The sequence below is a fragment of the Mandrillus leucophaeus genome, unplaced genomic scaffold (assembly GCF_000951045.1).
Source record: "Mandrillus leucophaeus isolate KB7577 unplaced genomic scaffold, Mleu.le_1.0 Scaffold75, whole genome shotgun sequence".
NCBI lineage: Eukaryota > Metazoa > Chordata > Mammalia > Primates > Cercopithecidae > Mandrillus > Mandrillus leucophaeus.
In genome coordinates, this window is record NW_012108141.1 from 3,858,565 (window position 1) to 3,880,195 (window position 21,631).

The following is a 21,631-nucleotide window of genomic DNA, read 5'->3' on the forward strand; positions in this document are numbered from 1 at the left end:
TCTTATGCTTCACCTCACACCTCTCAGCTCACTTCCTTATTCTATTACCTTGGCAACCAGATGCACACCAGTGTAACTTGATACACTTTGCTGAGCCACACCAATTATTTCTCGCTTTCTGCACCCACCCTCCTCATCCCATTTCTCCATTATCACTATATGGGACACCTGCAGGAACTTGCTAAGTGAATTTGATACATGCACAAACATGGATGGGAAAAGGAATTAACACCCACGGAGTAACCTTTGCCTCATCCCATTCCTCATGAAGATAATTTTCAGGTGCCTTCTATTCAGCTCCACAGAGGGTCCTTGGCATGTTTATGCCCCAGTTGCCCAGAGAGGTAATCAATCAGCTCTCTGACGCATCCTTGACTTTCCAAACTCCTTCCCTACTTCATTCTTCCTTGTCTCCCATTCATTCTTGAGATCAATTACCCAAAGAAACTACCTCCATGCAAACCCTTGTCTTGGTTTCTGCTTTTGGGAGAGCCACTTCATGAGATTTAGTTCATCTCCCCTTTACCATTGAGCCTACATTTTGCCCAAGGTCACATGGTGAAATGAAAGGACACTTGGTGAATGTCTTCAATGCCTCATCACAAAGGTATCTTAACAAGGCACTTATCTTGAAAATCTGGACAACTTCAAGATTCACTTCATGTGAGAGTGATTCCACTTTTGGAGGACTTCCTAAAGGCTGGTGAACACAAAGGCTTCTGTGAAGACAAGGTCCTCAGGGTCAGTGACAGCCTCACATTGGATCCTTGGTAAAAACAAGTCAACAGGCCCTGAGCTGTCAATGTTGACAATCTGTTCCAAAATAATCTACCATTATCTTTTCCAAGTACTAAGCTGCACAGCAGTTTTCTGTTTCACTAAAAATAACGTTCTCCATTACACCTTAAAGTCATTTTTCAGCTGAATGGCTGTAAACATAGTTTGCAGAATTCCTATTTCACTATGTGCCTTCTCTTTTTTCCCAAGATTCTACGATTTAAGATATCTTTACTTTGACTAAAACACTGGAATATCTTCTGTGTCATAGAGTATTTGGAATATGAATTCTCGGAGGACAGGCATTATAAAGATGTCTTTCATCTTAATATACCCACAGCACCTTGTTAATAGAAGACACCTGAATATTTGTTGAATGAAATTTATTTGAGATCTTAGCAGGTCCAGCTGTTGAGTTTCTTCAATATTGATAACTCAGCAATATTTGTCTGGTGGTTGTCAGTCAGGATGGACTAAATTAAGCCCTAATAACACAACTTTATTGTATTAACACACTGAGATTTAGCAGTTTTTTCTTACATGTCCAAAGGACAGCAGGGGAGTTCTGTTCATCAAAGTCACTTAAGGATCTGGAATGAGAGATTTCATCTCAACATATGCTTCTATGATCACACAGGCAAGAAAAGGAAATACGGCAAATTAAAGACTGGCTCTTAAAGTTCCACTCCGAAGTGACATATACCCCTTTGCTCTGGTTTCTTCAGGCAAAGCAAGTCATATAACTAGCTTCAGATTTTATTTTAAACAATGTACTTAGTAGTTTTCACTAGAAAAAAAAATGTAGCATGAATTCGTAATTACGTATTTTGCCCTGAATTATATCGGCTCTCTACTTCACTTTAGAAGAGACATATCAACCTAAAAGCAGAGGTTTATACTGCACAAATAAAGAGTCAAAAACCAAGACAAAGGTATGCAGTTGCAAAATGGCCATTTATTGCCTACAGGGGAAGGAAAGGGAGGGAGAGAAGGGAAGTACACAGGTGCAAGGAAACAAGCATATATTTAGCCCTATACATCATGTGTGAGCAGTAACCAATCTCCAAAATGGAAAAAAATATTTTGTTATCTGACATAGTAGTTAAGGTTCTTAAGCACCTCCCTTCTGAGCTGCCACAAGATTTAAAAGGCAGGACTGCTTTTTTTTAAGTCAATGTTCACATTAATGAAAAAATACTACCAACCGTGTCCTTTTGCACGCACACTTTGTACAGTGTCTATTGTGAAAAACATCTCAGCTGAGCAGTTTTGGTCAAGATTCAGACCTCATCAACTGTTTAACTGTAATAAATAGAAAAATAAAGCAGCTGGTGATTTTGTCAAAGAGAATGTGTTCAGTAAGAGTAGAACCACTTTCTCCAGGGATGGCAGAGAGTGTTAAATGGTTAAAACACCTACAGAACCAGTCTATTAAACATGAAACACTAGCAAGCTACAATTACATGGCACTTCATTAAATATTCTAATTTTTAAAAAATCTTAGATTTTTAAACTGATTACTGAAACACAATAACAAGTTGATTTAGTCCTTGGCTTTTTCTTAGAACAAAAGCAAAGTAAATATACAACCTAGAACAGCAGAATTTGTTTTGGAATAGTATCAGTGGAAACTACCAAGTATTCAGGGAAAAAGTTACTAAAACACCTTGCTTGGTTTTATAGTCATGTGCTTTGCTTTCCAACCATTAGAATTAGATAGTTACAAAAACACTTTATAGGCCACAGAATGACTCAAATGTATGCAAAATAATGAATTCTTTAACTTAATGCCAGGTAATGAAAATAAGTGAACCTTTCCCTACTCAAACGATAAATTGAGTGGAAAAGTAGATTGTCCCATGGACAATTAGTTGGCACTTGTTATATAGTTGAAAAAAATCACAACAGAAGACATAAATTAATCTATGGTGAATTTGACCAACACACCCTGGCCCTTATAGAGAGAAAAAGTACATACACACTCTCTTTAAAAAAAAAAAGTCCTCCATACTTCCCCACTCCAGAGACAACAAAGCCAAAGATGAAACATTCAACCTTCTCAAAATATTCTAAGTATTTCTATTGAACTCTGTATCTCAGCTTCTCCAAGATGAAAAAGTTGTTTGCATTTGGACAACTGTACGAATGCCCATAGTGCACATCTCAGTGCTGCTGGTGTTTAAGAAATGTGTCACCCATAACCCTGAACAATTCCAGATCCAGTGTGCAGTAACACAGCCATCCAAATCCCTTCCCCTGAAAAGTTGGCAGAGCACCGCTCAGGAATTTCACAGGTAAGGGAATATACTTTTAGCAAGTTAAGCACAGAGAAAGGACAGTACAGTTTCTAAGTAAATACAAACCCAGATACTGCATCACTTACTGCCTCAAGATTGAAACAAGCAGCAGGATACTAAGTCTGTTTGGTAAGAAGCAAAGCCATTGTTTGATATCAATGCTGAACCAATTTTGTGACTTCAGATAACTACAAACTAAATAAAATGTGGTACATATAACAATTGATAGCTTGAAAGAAAATACATCGGTAATTTGAAATTAATACGGAACTGAAATGAGCAAGAAAGGACCACTTCTGAGAGGGTTACCATGATTCTTATGCCTTAGAGTTAAAAGTGACAGACATACAACTGGAAAATTATCTAAATTTTGAGATTGTCCTAACAAAAATAACTAGTAATAGGCACCAAACTAGAGCCTCCAAAAGATTCTGAAAGCTGAATGGACCATGCTACCACCATGCCAAAAGAGTCATATCACTTGGCATTTGTATATCATTTTCATAATGTGATTTGTTTCTGATGACATACTTCTAAATGCAGTTCAATGCTACCCAGTTTATACAATGTACCATAAAAATTAACATTTAATAAGCACAAATGTCCTTATTTCATATGCTTTGAAAGTGAAAGCTATTTTGCTTAAAAAATATTCCATTACTTCAATGTTCATGTCTGTTGAAAGAAGAACTCAACATGTTTATTTTCCTTTGGTTCCAAGAATAACCCAAGTCTAACCAAACGTATGCCACAAGAAATTGCCAACTGGGTTCATAAAGCTTGGTTATTTTCCTGGTATCACCCTATTTCCTGGTGTAGGACCTGTGGTTTAATAGAGACATTTACATAAAAAAGGTATTTGGTTAAAACAAGAAATATGCATGCTCTTCCTTACCACCTTCCCGGAAAGAACTGCTTAGTTTCTTTCTGTGAATCTTGTTCAAGACATCTTGTAGTATAGATATAAGGGCTGCTTCTTTTTTACCCTCAAGCTTTAAGGTGACACTTATAAAATAAAGGTGAGCATATTACTCTATAAAATGAAAGACGGTCTTGGCATCCTGTTCTTAAACAGATTAGAACTTTGGTAAATAAGACAGGTTAAAGATGTACTAAAATGTTTGAATTTAATTTTGGTGATTACGATGCTATTACAAAATTAGAATCGCCCAAAGCAACCATAGTATAAAAGTTCTCATCTGTCTACAAATTCAAAACTTTAGTTCAAGTTTCTGGCTTCCCTAGTTAATCTGTCTACCTACAATTCACACAGTTCTCCAAACATGATATGACTCAAAGGGAAAGGCGTAAATGAATCTGCTACACATTACAAAAGTGACCTTTTTTAAAGGGTAGGGCAGGTGGCAAAAAGAATATCTTACCAATGTGAGAATTCACATTTCTGTCAAAATGTAAGTATGTATGAGTGCTATTTTGAAAATGTGCCGTAAAGTCTTTGCTTGCTATAAAAACCATTATTTTCCAAAAACTGGTCAGCATATTTTGCAAAGCTATTAAAATACCTCAGAAACAGAATTTAAAAGGTTAGAATCAAATAAGCATTGGGACACAGTTTTGTCATTAGAAAATCTAGCCATGTATTATGAATGACATAATGATATGGTTATATGCCTCTGGTTCTTCAAAGAACATATTTAGCCTATTCTTCCCTGTGCTTTCTATACTCTGCTGTTTCATACTAAAAGTATAGATGGCATTAGTGATTTTTAGAAACGCTTGGAAATGCAAATACAAACTTAAATTTTCACCCATTTAACAATATAAACTTAGAATTTTAAAATGGAACACTATATTTGCCCATGTTCCAGTTTCAATGTGCCACATCCTCAATGCTAATATAATCTACCATAGAATCAAGTGATATGAGCCTTAGATATCTTTCAACTTTCTCCCTTGCTTCTCTGTGATTTAATATATAACTTTAAGACACCAAAAAATACGGGCAAATAAGAAACGGAGCTTTTATATTTTTGCCAACTACACTAAAACACAGTGGCTTCTTTAATACATTCACACAGGATGCTAATTAGTAAAATTAAGTATCTGCCTATGAATATCAGAAAAGTAATTTGAAAAGAAAGAGCTTGGAACAAGGCAAATGGGAGGGGAGGAAAAGCTGGTCTCAGAACCCATTGTGCCATACCTGACTTCAACATGTGATATTCAAACGAATGTTCACACGCCTTACATCAAAGAAATGAAACAAAAATATTCAGCTATGTTATTATACAAAATTTTTTTTTTACATAAAACATCATAAATCTGGAACAGATTTACTATATCTGAATTCTAAAAAGTTGCCTATAGAATGGTGCTGGGATTCTGTTCTCTGCTTGCTTTTAGGCAGTGCTGTTGCTTAAAAGTTGACACCAGGCACAATATTTTAAAACAAAATCAACAAGCAAGGAGCAGTAGGTGGATCTGAGCCTTTCCCAGATGTCAGGCCTGAGGATGCTGCAATATTCCTCATCAAAATGTGTAAAGCTATGAGGCGGATACTGATGCCTGAGAGAGTGGGTGACTTGACATGCACTTGTATGACTGTAATAATGGCAAACAGTACAGTTTTCTCTTCCTCAAACAATACTGTTTTAGTAAATTTAGAGAACATTCCAGTTCTTAGACAAATATCGAAATATTTAAGTTTTAGAAAAACATGTATCACATTCTGAAAATGCCCAGATTTTTTTATCTTCTGATTAAAATATGCAGCAGCCCAATGGCATAAAGCTTAACTCATTCTGATAACTAGAAAGTATATGAGAATATGTATTTTACTTTCATTGAATATATATATGTCATTCACCTCTTCCTTTTGGCTTCTCACTGCCAAAGTTCCAAATGGCATGCGTTTTAACAAGACAATGCTGAGGAAAGCAGCATTTCTGATCATCTGAATTGGCAGCTCAAAACAGATACCACTCCTTTTACAAAGGGAACAGAGGGTGAAGGGTATGTGAAATTTGGGCAGTGGGCTAAAGGGAAACCGTGCACATGAAATTTGGGTTACCATGCCCCAAGTGTGTACCACCCAAAACATAACACAATTACCTATTTCAACAGAGCTACTACCAACATTTACTAAAACCACATTAAAAATACACAGGATAATGAATGGTTTGAAAGAGCGCATTTGAAGCAGAGAGAACCCAATTACACACCTTCCTGCAACAGAGTGCCTCGATCATACACAAAATAAACTTAAGCTGTTTACAACGTTTCCCATTTTTTTTATTTTTTCCCTCTACATTTAACTATTAAAAAAGTTTTTTATTAATAAATGGGCTCCTCTGTGGTTCATATACAATCATAAGTGAACTTTAAATTCCATTTTATACAAACATCTCAAAAAATATTGGGAGTGAAGTATGGTAGGAAATATTGCTCACATTGCTAATTAACATGCGTATATGAAAGGAGGAAAATGTTTTGTTAGTGCATATACCTCCAGAGCAGAAAACCCACCCAAAACAAAAGATCTAAAATAAAACATACAGTAGCTGATTACAAAAAAAGGTAATGTCCACAAAATTAAGTTTTTCATGCTATTCTACTTTCCAGTACTATGCTTCAGGTAATCAATTTGCATGGCTAGATGTTGGATACTTGAGGTATATAAGAAGGGAAACCTGCATGTTGAGGAAAATCTGTCATCTTAAGGGTTGTTTCTTTTTGTTTATTCTGGTACTTTAACATTTTTAAAAGAATATTTTATTTACATCAAAATTCACTGAACTACAATGACATTCCAATTATAACAGATGACAAACAACGCCTCTATCACTAGGCACTTTTAAAAGGGAGTTTAGGCTTTACAGAACCCTTCTGATGCAATCCCATGTATGATATGACATCATCCCACCACCCTCGTCCCACTAAAATTACCCTTCTGGGGAAATATTATCTTATATAGCCTGATTAATTTACTATGGAAGAAATTAGCATAAAATGACCAAAGTAAATGTATCATTTAAGACCAATAAAACAGTCTAAGATGTCAGGTTTGAAAGAGGAGACAAATTGTGTACATTTAAAACTAATTAAATAATTTAAATTTGACCTGTACTTTATATATTAGTGAGACACAAATATAGGCTATTGTCTTTTAAAATTTCATTCGCATAATGGAAAATTTCTTGTTTAATAAAAATATCACATTTTGAGACTAGAAACAGTAAAGTGCATGAAAAGTTTAAAATATAAATTTCAGAAAACTCTTATAGCAGCAAAAAAGCAGAATAAAGAAAAACTTAAAAACACAGACACAACCTTTTCCTGTTACTGTGCCATAATTAACATCAAGTAGCCAACCAATTATTCCCCAGAAAACAGTATTCTGTTCACTGCCTCTTGAGTCACAGATTTTCAACTGGCCCCTCCTAGGCAAAAAAAGATTCCAACATACCTAAAGGCATCAACAATTGGGAATAAACCAGTAGCTTCTTAATTCAACCCTGACAGACAAAGGAAACAAAGATTAAAAGCATATGATGGCCATTTGGCAGCTAGAGTCAGGACAATGGCCCAAGGTTTTCAACTACTGCCCCAAATGTGTTCCCTCTCTCCCAAATCCTTTGCACTGTCATCTCAAAAAAACCAACAGCCCCATAATCTATGTTGGAAACACATAAAGTATCTGTATGATTTTCCCTATCTGAAACTTTGATCAAGGTCCTTTTATTCAGATTTTCTTTAACGTTTGACTATAATGGCAAAAATGATATAGGTCATATAACATCTGTTTTCCTGGCACAACCGAACAGAAAGAAGGTTGAATTGGAATAAGGAAAAATTCATTCTGTGGGCATCCTAAATGTACCGCATTCTATTTTCAAGGTATGTGGCAATATAGATTACTTACTCTTTCTCTATAAATAAACTTGAGAGACAGGCTTAGAATTAATACTTCCAACAAGGTTATATAGAGAGGACAAAAAAACCAAATTGATTCCTCAAAAAAACCCCAAACTAGCATTTGGCCAACAAATTGTCCTGTGGTGTTTGTTACATGCTTGATTATGAAAGCATATTGTACAACCATCTTTAATTTTTCAAATTTTCTTATGTCTAGAGGCTGTATCATAGTTTATGTACAGAACGAGCAAATTTAAGTACTCTGTTAATGTGCAAATGACTTGGGAATCCAAAAATCAGTTATAAAGGAAAAATTCAAGGTTTTCCCTGGAAGGCATATCATCATTCAGTTTAAAATACTGTATTTATAGTTTTTAAAAATTGCCTTTTATAAAATGGTTGGCTCACTGAAACCACTCAAAAGAAAGTATTTGTTTTGGAAAAACAAATACACTGTTGTTGGGCCTCAAATTGGTAATTTATCAATTTTGAATGCTGGCTCTTAATACAATATAAAGGAGGAGGTCCAATTTAAAAACATGTTAAATTAAAATTTTGGAAAGAGTAATACTTTGGTTCCAGCCCTACTGCCAAATGATACCAATATGCACAAAAATGTACAAAGTCTTACAGCAAACACATAATGAAAGAAACCTGAAGAAGCAGCTTAAGGATGGCCATACTTCACTCCTACATACTTTGATTTACAACTGTACAGGTCCATAGCAACAGATCCCCGTCTTGGCGGGGCAGTACTCCACTACCTCCGATTAGGCAAGTGAACACCATTGACAAGAGGCAGGAGTGGAGGGTGGAGTTCAAGTTGTGTTAACAGTGAGAAGTGGTCTGAAGGGATGTGAGGGTGTGGACACCCAGTGATGTTGTTCTCAACCAGCCATTGAGGATCTAAAGGCCCCAGGACACCAAGCACGTTCATATGAGTCTTGGAATAGAAAATGTAGTCAATCACGCCCTGGAAAGAGATTGGGGATAGGGAGAAAAGAAAAATTCAGGATATATAAAGAACAATCCATAACTTATAAAAAACAAAAAACTGAGTATCTTTTGGTACCTGTTGTCTTGATAGTGGGTCAAGTAAGACTCAAATCTTCAATGGGTATTACATGAAATAAAGGTGGCTCAATAGGGAAACACAGCATGCTACTGGAATTATAAATCCTTCCACTTGTGTGTAAGTGATAATTTGAGAAGCTAAACACATTAAATTATGTCCAGTTATCTTTAGAATTGGCCTGCTTGGTTTAGTGAAATCTAACATATCAGTATAAATATAATGGAACCTGTACTAATCCTATTGGCTATAATAAGTAGAAAATAAGAATATTTATATAAGCACATACATAGTTAATGGTATTATTTTCAATTATTTGCATATCGAGATATCCAAACACACCTGGCTGAAGGTGTAGTAAACCATGTTTATGAATTTGCTAATCCTAGTTTAGCTTTCCCAGATTTGCTACATACATACAAAACACTACACAGTTAACTGTCCTATTCCTAATTTAAAATACTCATTTTCACAAATACTAGAATATGTGTAAATTCTGGATTTCCTTCCTGCATAAGGATAACTCAGCAAAAATCATTCAGCAGGAAGCCATACATAGCAATTTTATCTCTCAGAGCTAAATGACTTGATTAGTCTGATCAGTAAGTCTCAAAACCAGGGGGCTTTTATTATCCCAGGTTGTGTATGCAAGAGAGCAAAATCAAATTTCTTCCTATCTAGTTCCTATTCATATCAGGACAGCCTGAGCCCAAGGAGGGAGAAATATTTCTACACCTGTAAAAACCTATTTACGAATACTATACATGAGTTCCAGCCAATACTTTAAAAAGTATTATAATGAAACGGGCTACTTAAAACACAAAAACTTTTAATGAAAACAAATTTTTATATTGTGAGATTTTGGACACAATCATTTCAGTTTGTTGATTTTCATTTGACCAATATCAAAACACCAAAACTGCTCCTCTCCTAAGAGAGAAGATTCAGGTGCAGTGTCTCATGCCTATAATCCAACCCTTTGGGAGGCGGGGGCAAGAGGATGGCTTAAGCCCAGGACTTCAAGACCAGCCTGGTTAAACATAACGAGACCCGGGTTTTTACGAAAAATTCAAACATTAGCCAGGTGTGGCGGCATGCACCTATAGTCCCAGCTACTTGGGAGGCTGAGGCAGGAGGCTCACTTGAGTCCAGGAGTTTGAGGCTACTTATAATTGTCCCACTGCTTTCCAACCTGGCTGACAACAAGACTCTGTCTCTTAAAAAATAATAATAATAAAAGAAAAGAAGCCCTTATCCAACCCTACTTTACCACAAATTAAGGAACTTACATGAGTCCAGGGGACTCCAAGTTTAAATGGTCAAAAAATGATAGGATCATAAGGTATTATCCCTTCATTTTGGTTATATGCCTAGTTTTACAGTTTTACAGTGATATTTCAGAAAATGAGTTAACAAGGATCAGGGTAATTTTATTTCTCCTTATGAGACAACTTTTTGCTTCAATTCTAAAATAAAACACATGAAATAATCTCAATTACTTATGTGGAATAAAACCTCCTATAAGGCCCGGCACAGTGGCTCATGCCTGATTCCTGTAATCCCAGCACTTTCAGAGGCCGAGGCGGGCAGCTCACTTGAGGCCAGGAGTTCATTACCAGCCTGGCCAACATGGTGAAACCCCATCTCTACTAAAAATACAAAAAAAATAGCTGGGTCTGGGGGCATGCACCTGTAGTCCCAGCTCCTAGGGAGGTCAAGGCAAAAGAATTGCTTGAACCTGGGAGGCAGAGGTTGCAGTTAACTGAGAATACGCCACTGCACTCCAGCCTGGGCAACAAACCCTCCTATATCTTACAACCTTATTAGAGTGCCATCATGCACATCAACTGCTAGAATTCTTTGCAAAGGTAGGCCCCAAGAAAAAAATGTTAAACACTCCAGGAAGTAAGACGTTTTTAACTGAACGCATCACTTGTAACCATTCTCTTGGTTTGAAATATCCGGAGTAAAAACTCTTAGCCAGGTTATGTCTGAATTCACCCAACGTATTTGTACATACACACCTATGAGGAGGATCCCTAACTTTGATCATAGGCACAAAGGAGGTTACAGACTAATGATTTTTAACCCTTTTGAGTCAGTTTCTTTTTTAAAAGATATAATACTAATAATGTGGGAAAATGCACTCTTTATATTAGTAAGGACTATTATTGTATAAGTCTATAGAACTGTATTTGGAAAAAAGTCAAAACACAACGAAAATATTAATAGTCTGAGTTACCATTATGCTAAGCTTTGTTTTTTAAAAGAATGCCAGAAAATTACAATACCAATTTCATAATGTAACAGAAAAGTTTACTATTTGCTATAAAATAAAAGCTGCCCTTCCTTTTATTAAATGATTCAGGCACACCCTCAGATTAGAGGATAAGCGTGGGGTGAGGATCAGCAGCAGGTTTGAATTAAGCTGTTTATTAAACTTACCTGGTCTGAAAGTAATGTTGAAAAAGGAGTAATTCTTCTAATTGTTTACTCTTCAGTTCATTCCAAATCAGTTTGCAATTAAATGAATCTGAGCTCTAAATACCTCTTTTCTACATTTCTATTTTGTTCAAGGACCAAGAAAGTAAACAAATACTAAGCCAAGAAACAAAATTTAACACCTCTCTGATACAATGGCTCCTCACTAATACAAATGGATCCGTATTCGATGCTGATCACAAGGTATTTCACATTTGATGTTACCTATCTTCTTTTACTGATAGATTTCAATATTGGGATAGCATTACAAAATATATGTATAAAACTGAAAAGTTCATTTTCTGTTGGACTAAGAGCTCAATTCTCTCTACTCATGTGTGCCCTTAGTTTAGTCTCTAGCCATCTTTCCTTCAAATACTATTCTATCCTCTCATCCCATCTATCTATCCAGCCAGCCTATTTATCTTCCCATATACTACTCTCTCCCACCAACTTATACCTTTATCCTTCTCTCTGATTCTATCTTATACATCCAAACATCAAACACTCTCTGAGCCAGACATTTCTAGTTCTTTAGCTGTACTTATTTGAACAACGTAAATGGCTCAATACGATTTTTTATTCAATTATTAACACAAGATATTTTGAAGGACTGTCAATAAATAATTTAAACCAATTCAGATGACTAAGGAAGGTAGATTAATGTCCCAAATTGTGTTTCTCTGATTTTTTTATTTACAGACAAGGAAGAAATAAGCTTTTCAAAAGTCTAGGCTGGGCACAGTGGCTCACACCTGTAATTCCAGTACTTTGGGAAGCTGAGGTGGACAGATTGCTTGAGGCTAGGAGTTCAAGACCAGCCTGGGCAACATGGTGAAACCCTGTCTCTATCAAAACCAAAAAACCCTCAAATTACAAAAATTACCCCAAGACCAGCCTGGGCAACATGGCGAAACCCTGTCTCTACCAAAATAAAAAGCCCTCAAAAATACAAAACTTAGCCAGGCATGGTGGCACATACCTGTAGTCCCAGCTACTCAAGAGGCTGAGGTGGGAGGATTGCCTAAGCCCAGGAGGGTGAAGCTGCAGTGAGTCATGATTGTGCCACTCCAGGTGACAGAGCGAGATCCTGTCTCAAAAAAAAAAAAAAGTCTAGGCTGGGTGCGGTGGCTCACACCTGTAATCCCAGCACTTTGGGAGGCTGAGGTAGGCAGATGGCTTGAACCCAAGAGTTTGAGACCAGCATGGGCAACATTGCAAAACCTTGTCTCTACTAAAAATACAAAAAATTAGCCGGGCATGGTGGTGTGTACCTGTAGTCCCAGCTACCTGGGAGGCAGAGGTAGGAGGATGTCTTGAGCACAGAAGTTTGAGGCTGCAGTGAGCAAAGATCCTGCCACTGCACTCCAGCCTGGGCGACAAACTGAGACCCTATCTCAAAAAAAAAAAAAGTCTATGTGAAAAAGAAAAAAAATTTTTTCTTTTTACCTACACACATACCTAAATAATAATGATAGTTGCAGAATTACTAAACACTTATTTTCAGGAACTTTATCACATGTTTTCTGGGTTACGCTGGCAGATATATATCACTATAGTTACAAGGATAGGATTTAAGCTGCGGTAAACTGTGTACCATTAAAAGGTGTTCCTTTAAGCTTACATAAAAGCAATGATGTGCTAGAGTCAGCTAGTACTAGCTTTTCTAGCACCTCTTCCCAACTCTGTGTTCAATGGTATCGTGTTGGGAGACTGGATTCTGCTACAGTAGAAGTACTTAAACCACAGAAATCGGCAAACACCACAAATCAGAGCTTTTTCGCAAAAAGCTCATTATTAAATACTTACCAGCACATAACTACATATGAGTGGCTGGACCAAAATGAACTATCACCGGATTGAATTATCTTTTCTAATAGCAAAAATACTAAATTAGATTCAATTTCTAAGCACTTTTTTTTCCACTTCATGATTATGAAAGCTGATTAGTAACAACACATGAATTCCTTTTCTTCCTCCTCCTATTTGTTTCTTGGAAAGGAGCTAACCCACACAAAAACAGAAAAAGGTTATTGGAGATGTAAGGGAGGCCATTTGTAAATTTCCTTTGGCATTTTATTAAATTCCTGCTAGGCTTCTTATACCAAACTGCTTTCTAACACTTGGATTTTTCCAGATAGTGTAAGATTCTACTATAGATGCCTGAAATGCCAGAAAGTCAAAGAGAGGTACAATAGCAGAGTTACAGGTACACAGAGTGATCAGAAAACTAGCACTGGAAAAGAGATTACATAAAGCCACCACAATCTGTCTTTCTAAAGAAGAGCTGGTCCTGTACAATCGGCCTTTCCTTTTTTTTTTGTATTTGTCAAAAAATGTCTTTTTCTTTCAGAGTGTTCCACTGCCTAGGAATATATTAGTACAAATACATGGATATAAAATAGAACCAAAGTACAACCTTCTCTAACCCCATTCCCAAAAGAAACCTGAAAAATTTAAAGATACTAAGACATCAATGGAAGGTAGAAAGAAAATCTTGAGAAAATACTACATAAATTCATTCAAAGTGAGTTTTGCTATATTCAGTGCTTTTCTGTCGGGGGCAGGAGGGAGGTTACTGCTGAAAGTTAGGGATGGTTTGAGCAGGTGAGGGTTAACTATATTGACATATACAAAGTGCTTTGACAAGTGCCTCGTACCTAGTGAGCATTTCAAAGTTTTTGTTATTATATTATTTAAAATCTAAACAAACGAGAGAGCAAAAAGAATTTAAGACAATAGCCACAAAACCCAATGAACCTACTTATATCTAGGTGCATACTTAGCCTAGACATTTTAAGAATCTAAAAATTCCTGAAGATTATACAATTAATCATAAAGAATTTACACCTTTCTTGTTACATGCTTGTATCTGAAATAATTTCTACACCTGCCCAAAGGCTGCCACTCACTTTGAAATCAAAGGTGTAATTGGTGTAAGGCATCAAGTTATTTTCATAGGCGCTCTTAAGTTGGAAGCCATGTGTGATTCTCCCTTCTGAGCTTCCATTCTTTCCATTGCAGCTGAAGTTCATAAGACACTCATTGTACCTTAGTTCCTTGAAGTCTTTATGGTTGTCAGCTACTCCTCCATTGCTTAAGTATTCCACAACACCTGGTAGAATAAAGAAGAGAGAGACACTCCCATTTAGCATTTAGACCTTACACAAGGCTTCACAGCCAAGACTTGTTACCAGGTTAATCCACCAGGCTCAGAATGGTTTTCTTAGATTGAACCATATAAAACTGCCTTTTGTCATTATTTAAAAATAAAAAATCAAATACCAGCCATTTCATACGATTCAATCAATTGAATCAAAGGATGTTAGCCTATTTCAGAACAAAATATATCAGGAACACTCAAAGATATCCTTAGTTTTCTTGGTGGTTCTTCAGGCCAAAAATTTCCAGGACCTAGGATGGCATTCACCAGGAAGGCATTAACCCTAAATGTTTTCGGAAAATTAGTCCAAACCACTATCTCTTTAGCATTTTCCCATTCTAAGCAACAACTCTGCAAATATATAAGTAGAACATATTAATAAAAAACGTTTACAACGAAAACAGATTTTGCATCTTTAACATTTCAATGTCTAGTGTCAGCTAGACAATATCATTCTTTATTTTGAGCTACAGTGAGTTTTCTCAGTCTGACACTATAAAGAATATTATATGCCAGAAATATACCACTTGGCTAAAAATACAAGGCTGAAGAGAAGAATAGCATTCAGAAAAGTGCACTGCTTCCACTGAATTAGCAAACATGAAAACAGTATCAAAACCCTTATGATGATTAGTGCATTATTAGAGTCATCTTTCTATTTGTAATAAGGATTGATAGTAAGATATAATGAATGTGTGATAAGCACAATTATCAGTATTGTAAATAGCTCAGAAGGCACTATTATTTACCTAGTATTTGCTACATGCCAGGCACTGTTCTAAGTGCTTTATTCATGTAAATCTCACAAACAATTCTATGAAGTAGATAACATGATTCCCCCCTTGTTAAAAATGAAGAACTAGGCTGGGTGCGGTGGCTCACGCCTGTAAACTCCCAACACTTTCAGAGGCCGAGGTGGACGGATCATCTGAGGTCAGGAGTTCGAGACCAGCCTGGCCAACATGGTTAAAGCCTATCTCTACTAAAAATACAAAAATTAGCTGGGCGTGGTGGCATGCATCAGTAATCCCAGCTACTGGGAGGCTGAGGCAGGAGAATCGCTTGAACCCGGGAGGCAGAGGTCGCCGTGAGTCGAGACTGCACCATTGCACTCCAACCTAGGCAACAAGAGCGCAACTCTGTCTCAAAACAAAAAAATAAAAGGAAAAATGAGGAACTTAGTCACAGATTGCATAGTTCATAAGTAGCAGAATCAGGATCCAACCATGACAGTCTGGCACCAAAGACATTTCACTGCGTTGTGTTGCCAAATGCCAGCTAACTGGCTTTAACAAATCAAATACAATGGGAGAAAAACTTGCACTTGAGAGTAATTCAACTTAAGAAAGGATTAAGAAAGGAGCATGTGGTTAAAGTGCCAATCAGGCTAGAGGTTAAAGACAGATATTTATTAACAATGATTTCAGCATTATTTGCTAAGAAGAAAAAGATGTTTTCACGTTCAGTGACTTTTTTAATATTCCAAGTGGAGGCATTTAGGTTATCTTATAGTAACCTTATTGTTACTTACTTAAATAACTTAAAATAGCCTAGTAGTGATAATAAACAAAATTTAACACATGCTTTGGTATTAGCAAAAGAGTAATAGTTTAATGTTTTCTATTTGCAGAAATTATTTTTATAAAAAGTAAAATGATATAAGTTCAGACATAAAGTAGTTTAGAGGAGCTCAAGAAGTAATATGAAGTCCTACGATAATTTTAATCATTCTTCTGTACCTACTAACAGTATCCAAATATCACTTAATGAATTCACTTAAAAGTTGCTAACATTATTAAACTAGATAGCTACCTGTAATGAATATTTTCTGGCTGCCCCTTCAGATCACCCTTCTGCAGTACACTCTGTGCCCCAGGAAGCTGATCTTTACTGCATCAACTGCAAATCCCTCCCCCCTCTAGCTTCTGGTTGGATTTGATCAATGGGCAGCCTGGCAGGAGATCAGAGGACAGAAGCAGAGTGAGGTAAGAATATATATTCCCCTGGTACCCTTCTTGTTGGTTTGCCAGGGATTGACTGCTTCATGCAATTCAAAGCCATCACTCCTATTATGTGGCCCTTTCCTACAACTGTATTTTTTCCAAGTTCTGATGACAGACAGCTCCCACTACTTTCCCTTTTAGGTACAGGAGTGGTAAAGAGATCTATTACTAAATCCCCTAATGGCAGAGTACTGCATCATTTATTGCTTTGTTTCCCTTAAACCAGCCAACACCTTTGGAAATAGCTTCTTTATTAAACTCTTTTCTATTACCCTGTGTCCCATCCATGGGATTCTTACTGATACATTCCCTAATTTAGAAGAGAAATTATCTATTCAAAATTTAGGAGCTAGCTGGCCTCTGAACCCAAGAGTAAAAGTGAAATTGAAAGCAGTGAGGAAATGATGTTATAAATACCTGAATCTGGCAATGAGTTAAGATCTGCACATAGCACCAGCGGGATGGAATTAGGATCTGCAGTTGGGCTGCCAGGCCTACTAGAGGCTTTCTCCAGAATGTTTTTAACCTCTGAGACAAACATCATGGTCTGGATAAGCTTCACATCAGAATACTCTGGGTCCCAATGCATGTGGGCATTTGCCACTATAAGCAGCTGTTTGTCTGCAGCATGAATAGGCTTCATACCTAAATTTAAACATTACAAAAAGAAGACACAGTTATGCTTTATGTCTGAAGAAATGTGGCATCCTCAGGTTTTCTCAGTATGATCCACAGCTACTTCTTTACTCTTTTGCACGAATTTATAATTTCCCTTTTATCTGATAAAGTAATTCTTAGAAGCTAAAGGGCTGAGATTCTGGTAATCCTACTACGGGAGTTACTCTCCTAGATCAAGTTGGCAAACTGTAGTCCATGGGCTAAATCTGGCCCACAAATTTGGTACAGCCCTTTAAATATCTGTCATTTAAATAGCACAATAATGTAGTAAGGCAGGTTTTCAGTTGAGTTACCTAAACCTCAATCTAAATTCTTACTACTGTCTAGTACTCATTCACCTTGCATTTCCCAAGCACAACACAGCACAACTGTGATAGGTCAGTAGTAAAAGGCAGTAAATTATATTAACCTATATAAGATAAAATAAGCAAGTGATTTGCTACCTGAACAAATTCACACCATATACCCAAATAACATTATTTTAAAAACCAGAATTATAGAGTAGTGTGCTATAGAAGTCTGGACACCTGGGTTTTAGACTTGGCTTTCTTACTAATTGTTTTATGTAGTCTTGGGTCAGTAATTTAACCAGATTCTTTCAGGAAATGAAATATTCCACTAGAATATCTCTAAGGTTTTTTCTTTTATTCCTATAATTTTATGTTTTTTAATTCTGTTAAAATAAACATTAACATCGTACTTTCCAAAATGGTGGATGGAATACATTAAGATTTTTGAAAATTAAACATAGTTAACATTTACTGACAGATGTCCATAAAATATTCAAGATATAAAACTATTAATATACATACTCACATTCTGTATGTTAGTACCTCTATAGAGAAATCAACAAGAGCTATTTCTAGAGTATGAATGACAGGAGGGATCTTTCACTTTTTACTTTACATACCTTTAAACCACTGGACTATCCGTAAACATACAAATTTAATTTTTCTTTTATAATTTCTATAAAAGTATCTCAAATTTTTCTATTGGAATATAAGCTATGGGGAAAAAGACCTAATTTTCTAAGTCTACTAGTTTGGTAAAGTTTCTTTCCAGTCTTTCCAAGCTATAATTATCTTCAGTGTTGAGAAAACAAGGAATTGAAGTATCTGTTATATCTGACATAGTCACATTTAAAGCAATTTGATCATAAGATAAATACCTGTAGCCAAATCTTCTAAGCTATCTTCTTTTCCTAGAAGTTTTATAATGTCACTTTTAGCTATAGATTAAGTATTCACAATATTAAAAATTTTCCCCTTCAAGGGAGCCATAAGCACTGTATTACTAAATTCCCCTTCTAGGAGCATAACAGGTATGTATTTCAGAACGTGAAAGTGTCTACTATTTAAAATTACTCATCTGCAAATTAAAAGGGGAGTAAAACTACAAAAGAAATTCTCCACAATATCAGAAAAAAAAAAGTACCAAACTTTGGGAAGAATAAGATTGCAAAGGACATAAAAGTAGATAAAAACGGAGGGGCTAAGAAAAGTTAAAAGTTCAAAATTTCACGATCAAAGATTATCTTTGATAATGAATAAATTGAAGTATGGTGAGAAAAGAAGGTCTGACATATATGCATGGTCTGAACAATTCAAATCAACACTAAAGGCAGAAATAATCTTTTCCTCTACAAAAAGTACAAGGGAAAAAAAGCCCTGACGTGGTCTCACTCCTTTCTTGCTTAAAATGTACTAGTAAACAATGAAATGCTCAAAGGCAGGCAGTAGGAAGAATAAAAAAGGTCTGTTGTGTGTAAAGTACATAATGAGATTCTGACTCTGAAGGAAGCTATAAATAATCTAAAATGCTAAAGTACCATGTAGATAAAAGATCCTGCTCTTACCCTGAAAATGACTGAGATATAGCAAAGAAATTAGAGAAAATGTGCCAAGTCCTTAACCTTAAAGACAAAAGAATCACTCAAGAAGCTAAAAATATGAATCAAAAAGAGGACTAAGTCATTATAATTTCTAAATTCAGTCTAATCAAAATACTCCCTATTTCAAAGAACTGCTTGGGATTAATGGCATATTTAAAAAGATTTTATCACATATATTATCTGGTAAGTAAAAAAGACTGTGATAGAGAGCACAATATCCCAACAAATATAAGATGCTTTACACAATGGTGCTATTTTCCTGCCCATCTCCCTTAACTTTCCTCAAAAGAAAATAACTTTGCAATAAATAACAGCAAAATTCTATTCACTTGTTTTGAGATGGAAAAACTTGGGATGGTGTTTATTTTTAGTAAGAATATTTTACATTGCACTCACCTGCTCCAAATAGTTCTTTGTGGACCTCTAATACCACAGCAACACCAATATTATCTTTTGTCATCACTCTGTTCAGCATAGCTTCGGATCCATCTGAATTAGCCATCGCCACTTGGTTAAATTCCACTGTATGCTTCTGCACCAATGTAAATCTAAAAGGTACATTATTATAATAATTTTAGGTACTTAGACTATCATGCTGAAAGACATTAAATGAAAGAAACATGACATTATGCATTGTCTCCCTTGTCATTTTCTAGCTGCAAGTGGCCATGTGATACAGTTCTGGCCACTAAGACACAAGAAGTCTGACTATTGTGAAAAGTTTCTCAGAGGCCCCACCTAACAAAGATGGCATATATATCCCTTCATGCTTTTATATCTTGCCCCTTACAGCTAGTGCTCGGAGAAATAATAACCATCTTGTGACCATGAAGTAAGAAGCAGGAAGGCAAAAGCCAACCTTCTAAAAATGGGGAAGCAGCTGAACCAGTTCTGGACTGCCTATTTCTGGAGTTCTTGTGTTAGAAAACCACCCTTCCCTCATTTAAGCCACTGCTAGAATTTTCTGGTATTTAAAAGTGCACACAATCTCAACTAAGTTAATGATAAAAACATAAAAAGAATACAATCCACCTACTCTGTTTGTAGTTTTATTTCTACCACATCAAGGTATCTGTCAACAAAATGCAGGGGCATACCTTTATCTCAGCTAAGGAGTAACTGATTTTTCCATCTGGCTTTTACTAGAAAACTGCAATGGGGTATAAGTATTCTGAGAAACAGATTCTGCAAGATGAAGAAATGACCCTCTCTGTGATTACAGCTTCTACACTAATAATATTTTCTTTCCTTCATTAATGTCAAGTTATTAAGTATTGTAGAGTTGTAGGATTTAATATAATTAGTTTAGTGCTGCCATTTAATCGCAGTGGGATCTTGGTCAAGTCCTTTAACCGTTTTTAGCCTAATCGTATTAATTTGTGAAATATTTATGAGTAATCAAACCCTACTAAATACATTACTTGCACTAGGTGTTCAGTGGTGAGAAGACATACTTAGTCTCATAACAGATCCCCTCCCCACTTTCAAGCTTTGAAAACAGAAACTAGTTTCTGTTTCTTCAAAAATATTGACTTACAATGCCACAGGATGCTGTACTAAATGAAGCAATATCCCCTTCCCTGCTCCAATTCTGAATGCGTCAGATGGGCTGACAAGTGTAAAGGGTCAGTTTATGTGCCTATTTCTAACCCACAGTGCTTAAAGTGACTATAGTTTCTACCCTCTAAAGAGGTAATCTATAAGCTTAAATATGAAAGATGAAAGTTACTAAGGTGAGGAATGGGGTTAAAAGCATCCCAGGTAGAAGATGTGAAAGGTCCTGAGACAGCAAAAAGCTTTGCAAGTTCATGTGTTAGAAAAGAAAGGAAGGGTATGAAATGATGCTGAAGAGGAGAGATAAAAGTTCTAAGCCAGGACATGATATCATTTGATTTACATTTTTTAAGATCACTTTAGCTGCTCAATTAAAGAACTGTTAACTAGGAGGCAGATTAGAAAGTTTGTAAGGTTATCTGAAAGAGAAATGATGGTGGCTTGAACAAAGGCAAGAGAAATCAAGAGGAGTGAGCAGATCCAAAATGTGTCCTATAGACAGGATTGACCATTGTCCATATCAGATTTCTTCAAACAATTTTAAGCTGTGAAATACCTTTTACAGTTTCTGGTGAGATTCCCACAGATAAAACAGATAAAAGCAGCATTATGTTAGAATAAATCAACCACTGAAAACAAGCAACCTATTTTGATGAATACAAAAATTTGAAATCAGAGGACAGAGATGATATAGTTTTACATTAGTCTCAGTGTCCAATTAATTTTTGTATTTTGTTTTGATTACAGAGTATTATTAAAAATCCTGATTCACACAGCTATAAATGGTAAATAACTGGCCCTATTACTCAGAAAAAAGAAGCAGGCATGAAGAAATTTGAT

General features: G+C 36.0%; 1 protein-coding gene across 2 annotated transcripts in view; it reads right to left on the minus strand.

The window, feature by feature from the left end:
• Positions 1-1,712: 1,712 nt before the first annotated feature.
• CNOT6L (CCR4-NOT transcription complex, subunit 6-like) overlaps positions 1,713-21,631 on the minus strand; it is a 61,014-nt gene continuing 41,095 nt past the window's right edge. Inside the window, exons 10-13 of one of the 2 annotated variants that reach the window (XM_011966220.1) lie at positions 19,623-19,785; positions 17,086-17,305; positions 14,415-14,617; positions 1,713-8,922 (exon numbers count right to left, since the gene is read on the minus strand). In XM_011966220.1, the coding sequence (XP_011821610.1) occupies positions 8,710-8,922; positions 14,415-14,617; positions 17,086-17,305; positions 19,623-19,785 (799 nt within the window). In that variant the 3' untranslated portion in view covers positions 1,713-8,709. Of the gene's footprint in view, positions 8,923-14,414; positions 14,618-17,085; positions 17,314-19,622; positions 19,786-21,631 lie in introns of both variants that reach the window. The other variant, XM_011966219.1, reaches the window with a different exon arrangement.